This window comes from Pundamilia nyererei, unplaced genomic scaffold, assembly GCF_000239375.1.
Source record: "Pundamilia nyererei isolate P.nyererei 1_Seehausen unplaced genomic scaffold, PunNye1.0 scaffold00160, whole genome shotgun sequence".
Classification (NCBI taxonomy): domain Eukaryota; kingdom Metazoa; phylum Chordata; class Actinopteri; order Cichliformes; family Cichlidae; genus Pundamilia; species Pundamilia nyererei.
In genome coordinates this window covers 993,122-1,014,768 of record NW_005187561.1, presented here as the reverse complement: position 1 = coordinate 1,014,768, position 21,647 = coordinate 993,122, and the positions used below count along the sequence as shown (strand labels likewise).

At 41.2% G+C, this 21,647-nt stretch overlaps 1 protein-coding gene across 16 annotated transcripts in view; it reads right to left on the bottom strand.

Moving 5' to 3' along the window:
- caska (calcium/calmodulin-dependent serine protein kinase a) overlaps positions 1-21,647 on the bottom strand; it is a 167,091-nt gene that overhangs the window by 7,385 nt on the left and 138,059 nt on the right. For 8 of the 16 annotated variants that reach the window (XM_005745515.1, XM_005745516.1, XM_005745520.1 and 5 more), the window contains 10 exons: positions 17,071-17,151; positions 12,962-13,150; positions 12,484-12,562; positions 12,031-12,116; positions 11,688-11,756; positions 9,611-9,679; positions 8,588-8,623; positions 3,895-3,936; positions 3,238-3,434; positions 2,444-2,559 (listed from right to left, as the gene is read on the bottom strand). In XM_005745515.1, the coding sequence (XP_005745572.1) occupies positions 2,444-2,559; positions 3,238-3,434; positions 3,895-3,936; positions 8,588-8,623; positions 9,611-9,679; positions 11,688-11,756; positions 12,031-12,116; positions 12,484-12,562; positions 12,962-13,150; positions 17,071-17,151 (964 nt within the window). The remainder of the gene's footprint in view (positions 1-2,443; positions 2,560-3,237; positions 3,435-3,894; positions 3,937-8,587; positions 8,624-9,610; positions 9,680-11,687; positions 11,757-12,030; positions 12,117-12,483; positions 12,563-12,961; positions 13,151-17,070; positions 17,152-21,647) is intronic. The other 8 variants (XM_005745519.1, XM_005745523.1, XM_013913948.1 and 5 more) reach the window with 3 other exon arrangements.

Here is a 21,647-nt window from a genome sequence, read left to right as displayed (position 1 = left end):
TTAATTATTTTGGATACACCAGTTAGGCTGCTTTGGCTTGCCTACTATTACTGCAACCCCCCACCCCCACCTACCCCCCCAAGCTTTTATTGTCATGCTGTATGTGATTTATGCAACATATCTATGGTGTGTCGTTTGCAGGGGGTTTTGCTGCTGCTTGCTTTATGCATGTGTATGTAAGGTGGGGCAGTCCACCAAAAACAAATGACAGAGGATGAAAATAATAATTGTTTTTGACTGTAGTGGTTCTGACCAAACTGTTACACACTGTTGAACCTGTTATCAGTAAAATGTTGGATGGAGTTACAGCGGACTCGCTGTTTTGATTATTTTGAATTAATCACTAAATGATGGCATGCAGATAACTGTGGGTCCCATGCATTCACTAGTGTGTTACATGCTTTGGACTGTTCAGACAATTTCTTTCACAGGACGGCTTCACAAGTCCATGTGCCTGTAAGGACCTTGGACGGTTTTTGTTCATACTGTCCATTCAAAGAAAACATCCAAACATTCCATTTGAATGGAAGCGAATGGGAACAAAGTCCTCATTTTGTGCACAGAAATGCCTGAAAAACAGACTGTTCACAGGGAAAAAACAGATCTTTACTCTGTTAATTTGCAGCTTCAGGTCAACTTTAGAACACAAAATGACTTTAGTCCCCATTACTGCCTAAAAGCAAGCAAGGTAGGATCTTTTCAATGCCAACTTTGAAGCAAAGGAATGACAACAGCACAAGAAGAGCTCTGATTGGCACTGACAGAAAATACTGTGTCTCCGTCCTTCATATTGGTCACTCAGGGTGTTCGAGTGCACGGATTTATAGACATGCTCACAAGAGTGGATTTTCAGATGCACACACACTGTACTGTACACACGTATGTGCGCACACACACACACAGACCCTATAGCACCCTCGGTTACATTATCAGCATGACTTATCTTATCCCATAATCCTTTGAGACAAACTGTTTGCACAGATGTGACATACAATAAAGAATGAATTAGCAGTACATTTTCCTCATTACTCAGTACACTACTACTCGACTCTCTCTGGGCTCAGTCTGTGGTTCATAGAAAACCAGAGGAGCAGTACACAAATCATAATAAGCATGCAGCTTCTTTAGACTTCTGTTCAGCTCAACATGGACATGTAGACACTGACTGGGTCTCAATATAGACTACCAAGTTCCCACATGTAATCAAACACAGCTGAGGCTACATGCACGTGTTTGTACGGGGGGATGTGAAGTTCTAGTTACCTGAGCTACAAACTTGAGATGAGAAGTGACAGAGAAGGCCACAGTGCACCACACTGTGAACGCCCCCCTTGTTTCACCCTAATAACTTATGTAACTACTTCATAGCCACGATATTAAAATCACTTAATATATTTTTTAAACGGATCATTCTGAAATTAAAGGACAAGAATAAACAATTCCACTGTGTAGCAAACAGACCCTGTTCACCTCTAACAACCTGATCATGACTGATCACATGATTAGAACAAATATGACTTATTATTTTTAATTAAAATTGGATTTATTCTCATCTTTTACTGTGCAAATGCTTTTTGATGTTTCTTTTTTGCTGCTTGTTGACGTCACACACTAAAGCTACGTAAAGGCAAGTTTAGCCACTCAGTGTCTTTCATGCTACAGAAGTCCTGATTGTAGTGGTCGTTGACATTATTTCTTTCTTCAGGACAGAGGATTGTGTCCTGTGGTTGGACTCATTCCAGCTCCATCATCTCGGACTGCAGCTGGTGACTGTAGTCCTTCTGCTGTGAGCTGGGGATCACGCTAACCAGAGCCTGCAGTGTGTGAAGAACTGATTCATGTGCTGCTACACTGTGTATTCTGTTCGACACAGCAAAGCAGAATAAGGACTACTTTCCCAGCAGGATGGCAGCCACACTGAAGAGACAGCTTATGACTCAGTTAATTTGTGGTTGGTAAATAATATATTTGCAGAGCAGAAAATGATACTGCAATCATTAAAAGGCTGGAAATGCCGTCTAAACTGATATTATTTCCCCCGCTAATAATGCTCTTTCAGGACCTCTTTATTACGCGCGTACTAAAGATGCCCATGCACATCCTCTAATGCCATTTAAAAATATGGCTAATAATGCAGAGATCTGCTAGAGTCTGTATCCACAAGCTGCCCACATCTCCCTCAACTGCCTCTGTGCTCATATAAGATTTCTGCTGCTCTGGCAGCTTTTCCTGTCATTCCTGGCTCTGCTACTTGAGATGAATATTACAAGATCTTGTTACATACAAGTTTCCCCGGCACAAACAATCTGAGAGAAAAGTGTGTGCACACACAGGGTGGGGAAAAAAAAGCAGATGCATGCATGCAAACAGTCTGCAGCTTGTTGCTTTGTGTGCACATGCATATAAATGAATACAGATATGTGAGTGATTGTACATTGCGTACCTGCGTTGTGCTTTGCCAAATACTTGTCTTTGTACTGCTTCTTCTTCTTGCCAAACCAGGTACAGCTGGCCTGCTGCTCCTGCTTCGTCTTCTCCATGGCTATACACGCCACCCGCCTACCACACAGACAGGCAACTGAACTTAGTTTACAATTAAAGCTGGACAGAAGCATTCTAGCTGTAAAGAGACAATAAAGCCATGTTGCCATCAGAATAATCAGGGGCTCTTCCCAGCATTTTACCAACTGCTATTTGAAAACACACAACTCCAACTTGTTTTTTTAATTCCTTGTGTTTTGATGCAACACAAAGTTGGGGGGAAAGAGTCTCTGACGAACTGGTACAGAACTAGAACAAAGTGCAGATAATACAACTAAGCAGAGAGACGGGCAGCGGAAATCTGAAATCTGGAGTAAAAACAGATCGGGCTGGAGGAACTGGTAATTGCTTTTTATATTGTGAAATATTGGTTTGTAGACTGCGTTTTTAAGATGTCTGTGTTTTTTTTCCTAATAGCTTAGTGAAAACTTTCTCAAAGCGTAGATGATCACTGTAGCTAGTTACAAGTTATTTTCAATACACCACTTTGTAGAGTATGATCTTGTTTAGAGTGCACAATAAAGCAGGGAGAAGTGGACTTCCGAAAGAGTTCAAAAACAGTAATTCACAAACCAGGGTGACATCTCCATCTTTACAGTTACTGTATTGGTCCTGGATTTTTTTCTTTTTTAATTTTTAGTGGAAACTTTTATCTTCCTGCCATCATGCTATCAGAGACTGCGTTGCTCTTCTCACCACTCCTGTAGTTCTGGTGACGGGATGAGGCCGGCTGTGCCATTTTTAGTGTTCTCCAGCTTGCCCTGCCACCAATTGTGATCATCCTTGGATATGATCTGGATGATGTCGCCCACACGGAAGCGAATGCCGGCCTCCTTGCAGGGGATGAGCTCATCCTTGGAGGGGTCATATTCAAACTGGGCCCTCACGTAGATCTGCGGTGAAAAGCACAGATGTTAGACGGGTAGTATGTAAACTGAATGACGTGGTGGGAGAGACGCAGACAGGGGGGGGGGGGGGGTAAATGTGTCTAGATGATGTGCTTTGTTTTGCATATCATGACAACTAGGCCTAGAGTAATGAGCAGTGGATTCTCAGGGGGCACGGGATCACGGGGTGTGGGGTACTGTTGAGAGGACTTCCTGTAGTGAGATGAACCCAGACACTGCTGGGCTATTAATGAGGCTCTCAACTCTCTGGTAATTACAACACAGGCATTGTTTATGTGTCCATTAGATCAAACTACAAGTCATTATCCTGCTTTAAAACTTTTCTAAGCACACAGCTGATATTTTTCCACAGTGTGTGAGGAAAGTGAGGAGGCAGTGTTTGACAGGTGTTTTTTCTTTTTAATTTCTGGGGGAGTTGGGGGGGCAGAGGAAATCTGTCTCTTACCTTCACTGACATTTTGTCCTTGATTGGAGGTCTGGATACAATCTAGGATTTGAAAGCATCACATACATCATGCAGCAAAAACGGCTAGGTAACGTCTAAAACAGCAGTATGGCGGCCGAGGCCGGTGGCAGGGAGGAAGGTTGTGGGTTAATAGCAGGGTTTAGACATTTACTTCTCATTAATGTGGCAAATTATTAGGCAGTTCAGTGGCCTTTAAGCTCTGCAGCTCTAAGGCTGCTGAGCTTGTAATACAGCATCGTATGTTGTGGTCTCCACTGCCCCCTGCTGGTGTGTTCTTTATATGCCACTTTGCTTTGAGTTTCTATCACAGCATTGAAGTTTTTGTCAGTTGCTTTGGATCGGTTCTTGAATGATAGATGAAGCTATTCCAGAACATTTAGTCAAACTACTGAGAACAACTCCCCACAATTTACACTAATTTTGGTTTTATATGCATCAGAAAAATAGATAATATTCTGTCATGAACAGTTTTACTATTCAAGTATGCTAACATGAGTTCATTGTGCAAGGCATCACGTGCTCCGCTGAGCCTACATATGACAGTCATGATGAATCTGCACCATGGCAGACTGATCATCATTCTGACTTTGTAAATACGACTTCCTCTGTACTGCATTCATTGCTAATCTGACTTTATCTTCTCCAATACCTTTTACTTATATGGCAGCTTTTCTCTAATAGCATAACGTGCCAAAGTAAAACCACAAATATGAACGGTGTGGCAAATACACTGATTAAACTTAAAACAGCAGTTTATTATTACTATTGTTTTTATTATTGGCAGTAGTATTAATCTCTGGCTCTCTTCCACAGTGTCTTTTTGCCCGTCTCCCTCCCCTGATGGTTGATGGTCAGCAGATGGCCGCTCTTCCTACTGTTGCCAAGGTGGTCATCTAATTGTTGGGTACTTTTATATGACTGTTGTTGCGATATGGTGCTGTATAAATAAAATTGGATGAGAATGAGTACTGGAAAATATATTTTTAAGACTTGAATGAAACCGACATATAGCGTTTTATACAATTAGAGCAGCCAGCTCAGATAAAGTATTTTATGGACAAGAGTCTGTCCTTGGAATAGGACTAAGGATGTCAGGCAGTACAGTAAGAGTAAGACAACAGAATATAAGCAGGTACACAAGAGTACACATCCCCCCCAAACACAATCCAAGAAAATGTGAGTGCTCAGTATATGATCAGTATTTAAATGGTATCACTGTGATTCACAGGGGCAGTCCGTTATCCTTGGCCCTGAGCACAGTTTGGGTGAAGATCCATTATATTATCATTGTGCACAAGTTAAAATCTAAAATCAGTGCCGTACGAGGAACACCGATTGAACCTTGGAGGGTTCAATCGCTCATGCCATGGACAACTCGTCATAGCATGAGGTCATCGGCCCTTTGAGCTACTTTTTTTTTTTTTTTTTTTTAAATGTGCCAAAGCAACTGAGGAAAAACTGCAAAATCGTGTGACAGTCATGGTTCTGGATAAATAATGTTGGATTACCTCAGAGGGGATTAATAATGTGTCAGGAAGGCGCACAAACACATAACACTGTGACTAGATGAGGGTTAAAGGAGACCATTAGGAAGGACAGTGTTTTATTTGGCTTTTCATAGATGACACTCATAGTGGCTGTACTCACAGCGATATAAACATTGCATGAGATGTTACTGCATGAATTAATGTGACTGGGAACCAGTGGTTAAGGGGAATCCTTGTGCTCTTTAAGGCTCAACAATGCCTGTGCCATTGTTACCACAGAGATTGTTAAGAGGTTTGTGAAGTGCTGAGGACAGCAGCGGTCACAGCTTTTCATAAATGCTCTTCTAGTAAAACCCTGACATGGGATAAGAATCCAGCTGGATCCAAATTAGAGGCAGATACTCTTAAGGATGGGAAGGGCACCGCAGTTATTCATAAGTTCTGATACTTCAGACAAAAAAAAGAAACTGCACTTAACTACTTGGTGGAATTATATCTCATATATCTATCTATATATATATATATAATTACATATAAAAAATATGATTCCCTTCTCCCACTGTGGATTTTGACACATTTTGCATCACATCTGATCAATGATGCAGAATCCTGACTGGATAAACATAAATCACAGTGAGAGAGCCAGAAACTGTGCTGTAGCTTGTACAGCTTTTTAAACGAAAAGTTTCAAAACGAGCTGTCACCAAATCTTTGTTTAGTGCTTAGATGTGGCTCAAATCGTCAGAGCTAACTGGACTTGCTTAAACTTGAACTGAGTTTAAGGCATCTTTTAGATCCAGTTTTTTCATGGGTCTCGTTTGGTTTTCAGCCAAACTACAGGCACATTTCTTCACTCTGTAGCTGCCCAGCACTGAGTGACCACTGCAGTACGACCTCCCTTTCATGTGTTTTGTCTGTGGAGCTGTGGTTGTTAGTGGGCACGGATGAAAGGATTACAATTGTGTGTGTAAGCCAGTGATGCAGACCAGTTTTGTTGTTGCTCACATCACACAGAATGACTGTTTCCCTCTTTGACTCAAAGGGAAGCATTATGTTCTCCAAATCAATAAAACTCAATTTCCCCGCCCACCCTACAGACAAAGCTCAGATGCACTGAGTCCACTCCTGTCTTCAGCCTGATAAAAGCTGAACAGCTGCACACTACTTTTGGTGTAAATTATAGATTTAAATGGGATATTTTGGCCTGGCTCCAGAATCTTATATTTCTTCTTTTAAAGGATGAGGCCGGCGATTTTTGATATTTTCATTACTAGAAATAAATGATTACCAAGTACTCTGTTTACCCAAAGCACGATTCCACTAATTCCTGCGTGCCATGCAGCTTCATCAAGGCACAGTTTCCCAGGTTTCTTTATTACAAAATATGGGGTGGTAAATTATTAAAAGAATAGTCTCAACTGAGAAAATAAGCCTCTTTTAAGAATCATTTTACACTACAATATATAAACTTTGATTATCAGTGTATGTAGACAAGTACCACCACGAAAACCACAAATATGAACGGTGTGGCAAATACACACTGATTACACTTAAAACAGCAATTTATTATTACTGTTATTTTTATTATTAGCAGTAGTATTAATCTCTGGCTCTCTTCCACAGTGTCTTTTTGCCCGTCTTCCTCCCCTGATGGTTGATGGTCAGCAGATGGCCGCTCTTCCTACCGTTGCCAAGGTGGTCATCTAATTGTTGGGTACTTTTATATGACTGTTGTTGTGATATGGTGCTGTATAAATAAAATTGGATGAGTACGAAACGAGTACTGAAACGGGAACAGAAAAGGTCCAACTATGAAACGATGAGAGGGATTTTCTGGCTGCTGCACCAATTTCCTTCTGCGCCATTTGGGAATACCGTGCTGCACATTTCATAAAGTGGCCTTTAGAGACGGACCTGCTAGCAGACTTCTGTAACCGGTAGGTCTGCACACAGGCCAGACAGTAGCAGAGATTCTCATTCTTAGGAGAGTTTAGATACAGTACATAGTCACGTATGCTCAATTATTAGATTTTCTTTCTTTTTTTAAACACAGTTTTCAGTGAAACTTCTCTGTAAGAGATGACAGCACAATGAGCTACTTAAACTGCAGTCATGAAGTCAAAAGCAGCAATTTCTACAACAGCATCCTGATGTCACCTTCAGCCACCACAACCTGCTGCTACCCATTTCTACAGAAACTGGAGTGCACCATCTCAATCACATGGACGAGATTCCAGGAGACAGATAGCTAGTCTAGGAGAACTGGACAGGACAGTAGAAGGTCCTTAACCCATCAGCAGGACCAGTGTCTGCTCCTTTGTGTAAGGAGGAACAGGATGAGCACTGCCAGAGCTACAACATGACCTCCAGCGGGGCACTGGTCCAGATATGGGAGGAGACACCAGGACACTATCCAGGCTCTCATTTAGGAGCATGCTCCAATATCATCAGGCACACATACAAACGTGTCTGACAAACCACCGAGTACCATTTTGATTTGCTGCAAGGAAATTGACTTGACTGAAATTGACTTTCAGGGTGTCTTTGAATTCAGCCCTCTGTAGATTGATCATTTTCATTTCCATCAAATGATGTAGTGTCCTCCTGCTTGCTCATAGCGTGTTGTCTGACAGCTGGGGGGTTTCTCTGTATTATTGTAGGGTCTTTACCTTATAAAACTCAATTTAAAGTGCCTTGAGGCACCTGCTGTTGTAATTTGGAGCTATATCTTCCTGAAAACCAGCCTATTCATTAATGTCCTCTGTAATGGACATTTGTTTTTGGTCTATATCTTTTGACTTATTTGAGCTATCCTACTGAGTCCTGATGTACTAAATTGAGGACATTCTGGGCTTTCCCTTGGAGATCTCATGTGTTTTCAAAGTGTTCCTTTAATTTTAGTGAGCAGTGTATTTATTTAATGAAAAAAAATTGTCACCCAGTATGAGCAGGAGGAGCTCACCGACACACAAAAATAAAATATTTCAGGCTTTGTAATCACACAAAATTCTTGTCCATCAGTAGTTTGGGACAGATAAAAACAGCCTGACTTACATGCAACCAAATCACACTGATGAGTTTTATGAAGCAGAAGGGAGAGTTTGGGAGAAACTCAGACACACACTTTTGTGTAAAGGAGTGTGATGCAAGCATTTGTAAGGAGCTAGTGAGTGATTGTTAGTTACCTGTCGACCCTTGGGCTGGATGGTAGATGGCAGGTCCTGTGAAAGTGACCCATTGATGACAGAAAGAAAAGGTTAAGAAATATACTACAACACACACACACACACACACACACACACACACACACACACACACACACACTTATATCCTTGTAGGGACATCTCATTGACATAATGCTTTCCCTAGCCGCTTACCCTAACCATCAAAAATGAATGCCTAACCCTGACCCTAAACCTAACCATAACCTAATTGTAACCATGACAGTAAAACCACATTTTGAGTCTGAAAAATACCTTCAAACTCATGGGGACGGGGATTTTGGTCCCCACAAGTATAGTAAACTACCAATTTTTAGTCCCCATGAAGATGTTAATACCTGTCCACACACACACTGAGAACTTTTACATGCAATCTAGATGTTTAAAGAAAAAAAAAAAGTCATTCTCATCTGTTAAAGCAGATCTGGCTGTGGAGCAACCAAGCAAGCACAGAGCAAGCGAAGCAGCTGCAGCATCAGCACCACCACATGTCTGCACGGAGCCTTGGCAGGGGAAACTGTGGAACCTGATTGGGTTTAGTAGAATAGCAGAGTAGGAGCACATCTCCTCGCACCATCGTGACCACTGGAGCCTCGGTGTGTTTTTGTCAGCAATGAGGCACAGCAACGGAGCAGGCTTTGTGAGGCACACCAATTTGTGAACTGAGATATCGGACACGGGGGGCCTTTGGCTCAAACAGATGAACAGGGAGAATGACACGGGAGTGAGTTGAGGGCTACGGCATCACCCGTCTACATCTAATCCTACTGCTACCACTACTGTGACACGATTTAACGCAAAATGAAATGAAAACAACTCATGAGAAACGCACGGGGCAACTGAATGTAACAACACGGACATGTAGAAATACCATGACACAATAGCGTGACAGAAAAAAAGAAAGAAAAAAAAGGAGGAGGAAATAGCTGGGTGGTAGTCTGATTGTGGGATTTTTTGTTTTTCTATGGTTGGGGTGGGGGTCCTTACCAAGATAGAACTGTTAATGCTGGAGTGGCCATTGGCAGGGGACTGCCTGGAGGTGGTGGGGGACTCATTCTGAAATAAGACACACAGGTCAGCAGTGCACAGCCGGCGCACAAACACACACAAGCGCACACATTCACACACTTCTGGGGTTGACTGTAGGAGATGGAGGGTGTATTTGTAGAACACAATAGAGACCCACCACAGAGTTGACGTAATGAAATGCGTCAACAAGACATGGGAGACAGCAGCACCAGCAGAACTCTAGCATGCACAGCCTTAAATAACCACATAGAGGCGCTAGACTGACACGAGATGCTAGTCTGATCAGCATGAAGTCATCATTAACTGAAGCTGTCAGAGCTCAAAAGTCCTGACTGTGTCAGTGTTCAGAACAGCGTGTGCTGGAGGACCAAAAGAGTTGAAATCGCAGTCACATTTCTCTTTTAATGGAACACTTAATGACTTCTTATCAAATGTGACAGCAATACAACAATGTTATAGGTTTTACTGTGAAAATCAACTGGAAATGGAGAGAAATATGAAGGCTCTGTTCAGAGAAAGCTAAATTATAAGCAGAAATAATGATTAAAGTGAGCTAACAGTCTGTAATGTCTCAGTTAGTCTCTCTGTTCTCAGCTAAAAATGACCTAAATCAAAGCAGGGCTGTGGTTTGCGTGCACGACTTTTCAAAATAAAGTCTCCCTTTTTTTCCGTTTCTGTTAAAAACAACCACATTAACCATGCTGTTCTAGTTTTAGACCTCTGCACTGGTTTCAATGTGTTCTAAAATGATCTAACTAATTACATGTACGGTCTTAGATGGCTGGATACCACAATGTATGTATAACTTCCTTTTGTCCCTCACAGCTCTGCTGGTCTAGCTTTTCTTAGCTGGTCCAAAGTATTGGTGCCCCAGCTTTCTGTCAGTTTTAGTATGCTGGTATTGTAGTTGTCTGAACTGCTGGTTTCTACTTATATTGTTTTTGGACTTTACTTCCTGTACACTGGAAAGCTCTTTGTTCTACTTGCTTCAAAAGCTACAAAGATAATATAACAAAAACAAACCAAAAAAACCAACCTTAAATTATTTGCCACTCTGAAAATGTAATACTGCACATTTGCTCTACATTTATCTCAGAAAGATTTCATCATCTGATTTTAAAAAAAAAATTGAAAAATTTTGAAAAACCAGACGTTTCAATAACAGATCGCAAAACAACAGGATTTTTTTGTTATTAAATCTGTTACTTAGTTACGTGTATAGCATGGATTTCTGCAGGGGAGTTCCTTTTCAGCAAGAAAAGCTGTGAAGCTTACAAGCAAAAAAACTGTGCAAAAAAAGTCAACCAGTCAGTCAGACCTGGAGTCTTTGCTGGTCTGATTCTGGCACCTGGACTGCATGATTGACACCCCTGATCTATGGCAAATGATATCCTGAGTTAGCCCTCGTTGGCATCCCATAGCACACGGCAAAGAGCAATTAAGCTTTGAGTTTTACTGGCTTCCATTCAGTTATACTGGTATTGTATTTTGCAGTACCCAATATCCTGTGTTGGACTTTACGTCCTATCCTGTAAACTCGGCTCTCATGTAGTGAGATAGATGAAGGAAGATGGAGTTTTAGCTGTTCAAGAGATGCTTGAGGCATCTTCAGTTGTATAACAATTCAGCATCTAAACATCAGCAACATCCTGAAACATCTCATGCGCCACATGAGCTGGAGCTTGGCCTAAGTTGAAGCATGACGCGAGAGGTTACTATCATCCACGTCTGTACGGTGTGTGTGTGTAGGTGTAGTGGTTGTTCTATATGCAGGAGCAGGATGGGATACACAGAGAGGTGTGGCTTGTTTCCGGAGCGGAGAAGGGAAGAGGGAGTTCCGGTATCTTGGTTGTGAAATTGGTGTGCTGATTATCTGGCCCAGCAAAACACAGCAAAACACACGCACAGCACACCCCGTACACACAACCTACTCAGGTTACACACACACATACACACTCAGTAACCAGGAAAGCAGTTAGTAACTAGATCAAGAGCTAAAAAAAAAGTAGTGAGGAGGAGGCAGAGGTGTTGTTACCTCACAGGATGAGCCCTGCGTCCGGTAGCTTGGTACTATTTTGAAAGTGATGCTGCCGCGCATCTCTCGCTGCAAACACACAGAAACACAGACACGGAAATATAGTGAGTTTTGTCTCATCTTCACGTCAGCTTGTGAGATTTTCTCTCATATGCAGAGATAGTGGGAAAAGAAGGTTTTCTCTGGTGTATAAACATTTGAGAATTTCATTTAATTCTCTTCTGTAAATTGCTTCGGTACAGTTCATGCTAACTACACCTGTCAAGACCCTCTTGTCCAAATATAGTCAGTTGTGACTCCAAAAACAACCCCTCTCCCAAACAAACACAAAAGCAAAACTCACCAGCATCTTCTGCAGCTGCTCTACAGTCTGGTTGGCCACACTGATGCCGTTGATTTCCCTGATCTCATCTCCAACATGCAATGTTCCTGAACGCAGGAAAAAGGAAAAGAGAAACAAGTATTTTCTAATTGCAGAGGCATCCGAGATGCAGCCATAGCAGAGGTCCTCCGGTCTAGTTTGATTCTTCAGCGACTACAGTGTGGCATCCTTTGTAACAATCGAGGAGGAGTTTCTTCTTTTACTCACCGTTAATTTAAAAAGCGCTAAAACCTTCCTCTTCTTTAAAGATTTCAGGTAACAACAGTAAAAATATTTATTGAGGACTTGAAATACGAAATTAGAGTATTGTATACAAAAAATAGGCAAAATATTTTAACAAATGAGTCAAAGTCTTGTGGGCAAGATTTATATAATGTCGCTTATTGACGTCAGTCAGAAGATGGAATAGAGTACCCTGTCTGTGGATCATCCCCCCGTGCATTATCCTTGCGACGATGCAGTGGTTTGATTCGTTCATCTTCAATGTGATACCCTGCAAACGCATAAATTTGAAAATGGTTACTGATACCATGTAAAAAGTCCCAATGTCATCCCAGATCAAATATCAGTACAGTGAATACAACACCGTACTCTTTAGATCATTAACCGTGAATTATGATGCATCTCGATTAATCATGAAGAACTCTTCAGCCACAAGTAGAACAAGCCTCCAACAGACGGCATGGCCCCCAAAGAGTCCCAACATCAGCATTATACAGTTAGTGTGAGCTGACATGAAGAGACAGAAGACTAAAACCAGAGAGGAACTGTGGCAAGTTACCTTTAAATGCTAAAACAAAGTATAAATAATAATAGGCATGTCTCTGAAAGCATCCTCACTTTCATTTCATTCATTTCAACTCAGCATTGTTCAAAATCCCAAAGGGCGTACCATTGGCTCATCTGTGTTCTTCTGAAACTGGACCAGACGGACTCTGGTGACGTTCTCCAGGTCCATGTCTCCGTTGGCACTCTCGGGGGAGTCTCCGTTCAGGAAGGGTGAGGTGGGTGGAGGTGTCACCCGCAGAGCCTCGTCACTGTAAACCTCGTGGGCCACTACGTCATGGGCCTGCAGCAATGCCTGTAGACACACACACTTCATAAAGGACTTCACTCTTCTTGGTAAAGGCACATTTTGTGTGAACAAGAGTGCACCAGTTATGGAACTTTACTGTCGGCTTCTGGTGGCATCACTGACATGAATATCTGCGATTCTTCCAAAGTAAAAGGGAGGCTGAGATGAGGTACAGGCAAGGCCACAGGATGTTGAGGAAGAGTTTCCCCCTTTCCTGTGGCAGCAGACGAATTAGGACTGAATAAGAGTACCACTGTCTTATCTGGTGAAGAAATACTCTTTAGCTAGCTAGTTGTTCTCACCAGAAACCATTTATGAAAACAAGTGATTGTTGGGCACTGCTTTATGAGTGAACAGCATAAATGAGACTAACTCCAAAGCACATCTGTTGGCATATACAAAGAATTGGTGAAATCTGTATGACTCCAACAGTGACTCTTGTACAAATAACGTCATTCAGCTTAAAAATTTGCAATCCACACTCTTTATGGTAAATTCACAGAAGACAAAGCCTTCAGTGCTCTTGAACTCCCTCAAGACATGATCTCACTAAAAATAACATGGACAATATTTTATTCAAGCTCTGAAGAGCAGGAAGGGATTTGCTTCTTGACTTTGTCTGACTCTCTGCTCTGCCACACATTACAAAGATATTTCTCCTTTTGCACAGGTGCCTTTAGTCCGTAGCCCCTGCATCTGTCTGAGCTCTGCATCTCCACAAGACGAGCCTGCTGCTCCCTCACACCCACAGAGTGTTAGACTCCACTTGTCTGACAGACGCAGAGGCCCTTCCCTTGAGTGGCACTTTAACAAACCCGTCTGAACTTCAGAAGACAGCAATCAAAGCCCAACAAAGGGGGGAAACCTGTCACTGTCTTCTTTCAGCGTCACGCAAACAACACACACAAGCGCACGCACCCGAGGAGGGAGAGCACATCAGAGAGGGAGAGACACAAAGGCAGCGGCAGCCTCTCTAACTCCAGTGTCAAAATACATCACACGCAGAAGACACTTCATGTTGCACAACTTGCAGGAAAACTGTGTGTGCAAGTACGTGTGTGTGTGTGTGTGTGTGTGTGTGTGTGTGTGTGTGTTTGTGCACCCTAATGAAAACAGGGTTAAGTGCTCAACTGATCCTTTCATGCTGTGTGCTTTAACCCTTTAAGACCTACCATAGAACTAAGTCCGCCAGAGCTTATCTTTATATTTTTACATGCTGTAGAGCCATTTTTGGGAGCATTTCAAGTTGCTTTACATCAATACAACTGTTATAGCCCAAATTTTAATAATATGTATGCATTTAGTGCATAGTAACTATATAAATTGCAAAAACATGCCAAAAAAAAAAAAAACTATAAAATTTTTAAATCGTTTTTGTTTTGTTTTTTTATATATATATATTTCTAGTTAGAGAAATTTAAGAGGCTTATGCCTCAAAATTGTAAATACAAAAAAGTTGCACAAATGAGTTTACAACAACAGGAAATTTATTTTGAGTGTCTTCATAATTTTATTTTTGAGATACACCAATTTTTATATACTGCATAAAAATCGAAAATAAATGTTAAATGCAAATTGGCAAAGAATTTCCAGCAGTGCAATTTGAGTTCTAAGCATCCCAGAAACGACACAGAAAAGCATAAATTCAAACATGACTTTGAAAAACACCAGTATAGGCTTATCAGGCCCTGAAGGTAAAAAACTACATTTTCCGCAAAAATGACGTCACTTCTGGTTTCGGGCAGGTAATGGCGGACATGCGCTAGTTCGTGCTGACGTCTATTCCGACACAGGAAGTGTTACAAACAGCTGATCGGTTTCTGGATTATTATGCTTTTGTTGCTGCAAATGCTTTTTACACAATTTTTGCAAAGCTATATGTGGAAGGAAACCGTGACTTAGGACAAACTGAATGCATAAGAAGTACAACGCCTGCGGTTTCATATGCAAAAAAATAAAAAATCATTGCGCTAGCTTACGTGGTTGCAGTTCTACAGAGATTTAAAAATAGATATGCACAACGGAGCGTGCCCGCTCCGACCGGTTTTAAAGGGTTAAAACGAGAAAATTTTAGACTGAGATAGTTAATAGACAGTGTTTTAAGCTTTTTAAACTGATCCCCATGTCGAAAAAAAGAAGAAAAAAAGAAAAAGAATAAATAATGTGGTATTCAGTGCAAAGTTCATAAATAATGTCCTGGACTGTGGGGTTTGTGGGGATTCTGCCATGTCAGCATCACTGCCACTCAAATGACAAACAAGATGGCGTGAGCTTACACAGATCCTGTTCTTTATTTAGACATTAAAAGGTGATCGGTGCATCATGGGAAGGCCCCAGCAGCCTAGGCCTATTGCTACAGCATAACTGAGGAATGCTTTAGGATCACCTGATCCAGCTCTAACTCTACGCTTTATCAAAAAGAAAAGTCTTAAACCTTTTAAACTTTGTGATACAATTGTTCAAGATTTTGTATGTGAGAATTTTAAATTCAGGAAGCTTTAAGGGAGACCTGATAATAATCTGAGAAGCTAAAAATGCACAAAGTAGTTTTTCTGCTCTGATGATGTCTCTGATACAGGATGTTTCTTATTTTTGAGATATTGGCAAAAACAGGAAGGCAGTTCACATATTTGTTCAGTGTGTGCATATCCTGGTCGAAACGACTCCAAGATTTCTCACAGTGTTACTGGAGGCCAAGGTAATCTATGCAAGCATCTGGTTAGACAACAAGATTTTTAGGCCCAAGTACAGTAATCTCCGTTTTATCTAAATATTGAATCAGGAAATTAGAGATCATCCAAGTCTTTACTTCTTTAAGACATGTCTGTATTTGAGCTAGTTTATTTAAATGATCTGCCTTGATAGATAAATAAAGCTGGGTATCATCTACATAGCAATGAAAGTGCCATTTCAAAACATATTAGTTTAATGTATGTGTTGAAGGACATTTCCTGGTCAAAAACAACTTTAAGAGTTATCACACTGTTGCTGGAGGCCAAGGTAATACCATTTCAGTTTCAAAAATATTGCCTGAAAAGGGGCAGCAGCCATGTGGGGAGGATTGCTAAACTTTAGCTACACTTTGCTAATGTTTTTTCTAGACCTCAAACACCATCTGAACACTAATTCTGAAACCCTACACCTCAAAGTAACAGGTTTATTTTGTTAAAAATAACCTACAAAGAAAGTCAAGTCTACTCTCATGTGTGTACATCAGAGCTAGACGAGTCAAAATCCTGGCATGGCTCCGTGGGCATCGTCTGTATTCAGTTCTCACTTGAACTTGTTGGAATGTGGAACACGTCAGTTTACGCTCTTGTAGCACCATGAAGGAGCCAGGCCTCTGACCCGACACAGCACATCGCATCAAACACGCCTTACTAACCTCCGTCTACGCCCGCCCTCCTCTCTCACTTCACAGCCAGGACCCTCTCCTTCCATTTGTCTTGATTACTGATCTTTTTCCTCAACTTTGCTCTCCCTATCACTTCATTTTGATACCGATTTGTCTTTTTTCTTTTTACGTCTCCTCTCTCTGTCGGTCTGTCCACGTGATATTGAGCAACACTGATCAGTGATGAAAATCAGATGTATTTATGTATATATATCACATTCGCAGACACTTGAAACACCCTTCCATTTCCACACAGTTCATGTTAGATGACTTGATCTTTAAACACTTAAATAAACCAATACCAATGCGACGCACTCCATCTTTCTTGTGCATGTTTTCTTTTTAGTCCTATCTAATCTGTGCAGACAACAATAAGACCATGTAAAAGTGCTATTTACAACATTTAGAGAGATTCTGATTTGTTATATCTGGACTCTAAATGCTTCGTTAAAGGGCCTTGTGCACATTTCTGTAAGAAATGGACATGAGAACCTCCTAATGTGTGTCTGTGGGATTTTTTCCCCCCACTCACCATGAAATGTGGCTGGGTTACTATCCGTCTGAGTTCCTTAGCTTCGTGCTTCTCTGGGTAGCAAGAGATCTCTTCCAGTACCTGAGGAAACACAGAGAGAAGAGTTTAATTTATGCCTCAGTAGCTCTTCTTTATGCCCAAATCCCTCCTTCCAATGCGACCTGGCCACTTCAACGTAGGCAGCGCAGACCAACAACACTCACAGTTCCTCTCCAACACCACCTCCTAATGCGAGACCAACTTTGGACACCACTCAGCAAGTCAAGAATCTGGTCAAGCTTTTGCTCCTCCTCCTGCCCTGTGGAAGCCACTTGGCTTGATGTCAGCTCCAGTTATGTTGCGCCTGACTGGTGAATGTGGCATTGTAGAGGTGAGGCCTCTGCATCGAGGAGTTTCAATGTACTTCTCCATATCAAACAGCAGTGTTTAGTTCACGAACGTGCATGGGGTCCAGGTATTCATTATCGCTACACTGTAATAATCACATTTACTTGTTACCCTCAAGAGCTGGCACTTACTGGCACGTCAAAGCCACATGCATTAATACATCAGCAACTAAGTCACAAGTACAGCCAAATGAGATAAAAATCGCATCTCCTCTGTAATAGCCAGATATGGATGCTATTTCAACACCTAAGAGAACTGCATGGACATTTTACAGGACAACATTATTATTTAAACTATAGAGGAAAAAAGGTCAGGTTCACCTTTAACCTTGTGTTTTGTTTGTTTCTTGGCAAGTGAATTGAACTAAAAATATGTGTGTACGGAGATAGATTTGCATCCATTAATTACTAGTTACTAGGGCGCGATACCACTTTTTTATGTCCGATACCGATATCATAAATTTGGATATCGGCCGATACCGATATGAATCCGATATAATGTTTTTTTAATCAATAAAACTGTTATTTTAATATCTTGGTGCTTTTTGTATAAGTTTATACTCAAGTTAAAAAACAAAAACAAAAAACAAAACACTAAAGCTATTCTGTTATACCTGTATGCAAAAAATACACTGCACCCAAAATATTTCATAGTTCAGCAATACTGATCAATCTAATAAACTTAAACCTACTCCATCCTCCCTATTCTGGTATTTTAAAGAGTAAGCACCCTAACTAATAGGGTTCTAAAACTCCCAGCAAAAAAAATAAGGAACCACCCCCCACCTCATGATGCTTAGTCGACGTAATCAATTTGATGCAGTGTGAAAAAAAAATGCCCAGAAATAAATTATTTTTCAAGAATAATTAAATAGATTCAACATCTTTCTTCAACAGAGTTGCAGACTGCACAGATGGTACCTTCCCAAAGGAAAAAGTAGTATAGCTTCCTAGGGTATATTAGACTTAATAGTTACTATATACAGTAATGGACTTCTATTCATTTTACATCAGATTAAAACTTTGGGTGTAAGATTCGGATAATTTTTTATTAAAAATGAGAATAAGAAAGAAAAGTATGTCTTTGTGCCCCCTTTTCCCTGTTAATGCCCTATCGGCCCCCTGGCTAAACTTTGCTAGATCCGCCCCTGCACAGTTACCAGCGTCAGCTACGTAGAAAAAGATCCTCGAGTAGAAAGTAATATTAAATAAATTCTAACAACAGCTGATCAAGCTTAAACGTGCTGCTGTTGTTCAGCCGCTGGTTTCCTCTTTCTGGTGCGAAGTGGGCAATAAACAAACAAGAGAGACGGACTCGCGACAGAAAAGCCGATCAGCTGATCATTGATCAGTTTCACCATTGAAGTAGCAGCAAGAAGAGGCAGTCGCTCCATATATTGGTTGTTAAGCTTAACGCAGGAATGCTTTACAAACATTCAGAGATGAACTTACACACTTGCTTTACTTCTCTCTGGGATAACTTCCTCGGAGATGAAATGCCGGATTGGTAGCGAGGCTACAAATACACACAGCCGCTCTATCACATGAGCACACTGCTCCGACGTGCTACGGTTATGCCATGTTGGAAGTTTTGTGAGGTGCTTTTTTGATATTTAATGGATCGTAGGGATGGGTACCGGTGTCCGGTGCCATGATGGCACCGGTTCTGACATAAACGGTAGTAACCAGACCGAAAAGCAGCGCACATTTTGGTGCTTTTTTTTCCTGAACTGTGATACACTTCTAGCCAATCATTTTACGTTTCCGAGGATAGTAGGTGGGGCCAGGTACGTACGTTCTTTTATGCAGAGCTACAGATTAAAAATGCCCAAGGCGAAGCGGTCAAAAGTCTGGCTGTACTTCACAGCAAAATATGCAAACTCAGCAGCCTGCAACAAGTGCTTTAAGCTGATACTGTGATACTGTCAAAGGAAGTAACACCTCGAATCCGATGAAACACCTGGCGACGCATAGCGCGTTTTTTAAAAGTCGAGAAATGCGCCGTATTTGATGGCAGCAGCAGCCGTTCTTCTCTGCGTGAGTAGCTTAATGTTGTTCGTGTGTAATTTAGGTTGAGTAGGCTAACCACGTTATTACAGTAATGCATGTAAGGTGAACTAGCAAACATCATCATAGCTACATGCGGCTGTCTTCTTGTTTGATGGCAGATACTCCCTTCACCCTGGCCAAAAAGGCTAAAATGACCAAAGAAAAAGAGGGAAACAGTTAAACATGAGAGGTTTTTGGACAAAGTTTGTATTTTTTCCATTGTTTAAGCACTGCTTCCAGCTAAGAGTGATACCATATATGCCCCATAGCTGCAGAAAATGCTAACATTGTTATCTTTTTACAAAAAACAGCTGACCATGAGAGGTTTTTGGACCAATTTAGTGTTCTCCATTCTTTAAGCACCGGTTTGAGCACCGTTTAAGCACCGGCACCGTTTCAAAAGTACCGGTTTGGCACCGGTATCGGATAAAACCTAAACGATACCCATCCCTAATGTATCGGATTACATTTTTTATTTCTCTCCAATATCCGATCCAGTAATTTACGTCAGTATCGGACCGATACCGATACGTAATATCGGATCGGTCCATCTCTATTAGTTACACACCAGGGATCACTGTGAGGCTATCAGTTACAATGAGAAACAAAACTCCACCAGCTGGACAAAGAGAAAAAGCTTAGGCAAATGCACAGTTATGTGAATCCGAGTTAAAAAACAAACAAACATACAAACAAAAAAGACCAACAACAACAGAAAAAACCCCAACAGTGTTGTCACCTCCCATGTCAACGGGGAACAAATGTCCATAGAAATTAGAAACACCCACCAGGCACCAGATGTTCTTTTCTGGGCTAAATGCGGTGGACCTTTAAATTTTTTTACTTGCTGAAGAGAAAACATGTGGCAAGTTTAGTCTAAATCACACCTACTGATTGTTTCAGAAACACAAATGCATTAGGTCTTTGTTTTTTTGGTTAAGAGATCTGTCAGGTTCATGTTTTTGACCAATGAATTCCACACTAAAGTGTAGAAAGGATACTGTTACCATTAGTGGGTAGTGCAGTGGTAACCACATCAGGCAAGATCAGATGTTTGGTGTCAATACACCAGGCAAAACAAACTCTTCTGTAGTGAGCAGAGGGCAAGCGAGCGTGTGTGAGAAAATGCACATTTTAGTGCATAGCTCTTGTTATGAATTTACGTGAGAATCATCTATATTTTAAAAGTTGTCTTCAGCTTTGGAGTAATACCAGGATAATAGATTACAAATATGGATAACCTTTCTGAATCTAAAAAGTGAAACCACTGCATTAGTGACTCTAATGCCTGCATACTTTCTCGTGGCCAGCAGAGGGCAAGAGATACAGTTTCTGATGGTTTAGAAGTCTATGAGAGAAGTGCACATCGCTTCCTCTGACCCATGACCTTTGATGAATTTATGATCTCAATCACCAATTTTAGTTCTTAATAAAATAAGACTCGTTTTATTCAGTAATTATATTCCCCATCAAAATTAAAAGGGGGGATGCTTCAGAGAAGGCCTACACAATGACTGACAAGTCACACGCAGTGCCCTTCAGTCAAACTGGTTTAAAAAAGCTAATGTGGGGACAATCAAAACACCCGGTTTGAGGCTTGATAACCTCAAATTGAGGGCCTCACTAAGCACGGGGTGATCCACGGATCGACATATATACACAGTGTAAGTTGAGGATCATTTCTCATACATTCTGTCAAATGACAGGCAGAAGGTCATTTTCTCTGACCCCATGTCACAATTGTATTTAGGCCAAGGGGCAATCCTCCAGAGCGGAAATACTGAGCCAATGTGGAATTAGCAGAAACTACAGTTCCATTTAAGGCTGCCTGGACAGGAGTCAAGCCTCATAGCCTCATGTCAAAATTTCTTGTTTTAAAACCAATAATTACAATATGTTACAAAATTAACCAAGCTAGATACCCTTAATTAATAATTTAAGACTCCAGTCTTTCATCTGTATGTTGTAGCTTCTAGCTCCATGGCAGCAGTCAGATTGCTAACACTGAATGCCAATCAATGAGTGAAGTTACATCATCTTTTTTATGGTACACAGCTCCGATGTGAGAAAATGAAAAGTTAAATTTAGTGCAGTGTTCTGAAGGCAGGACTGTGATGCAGTTTTCTGCCTCGCCACTAGAGG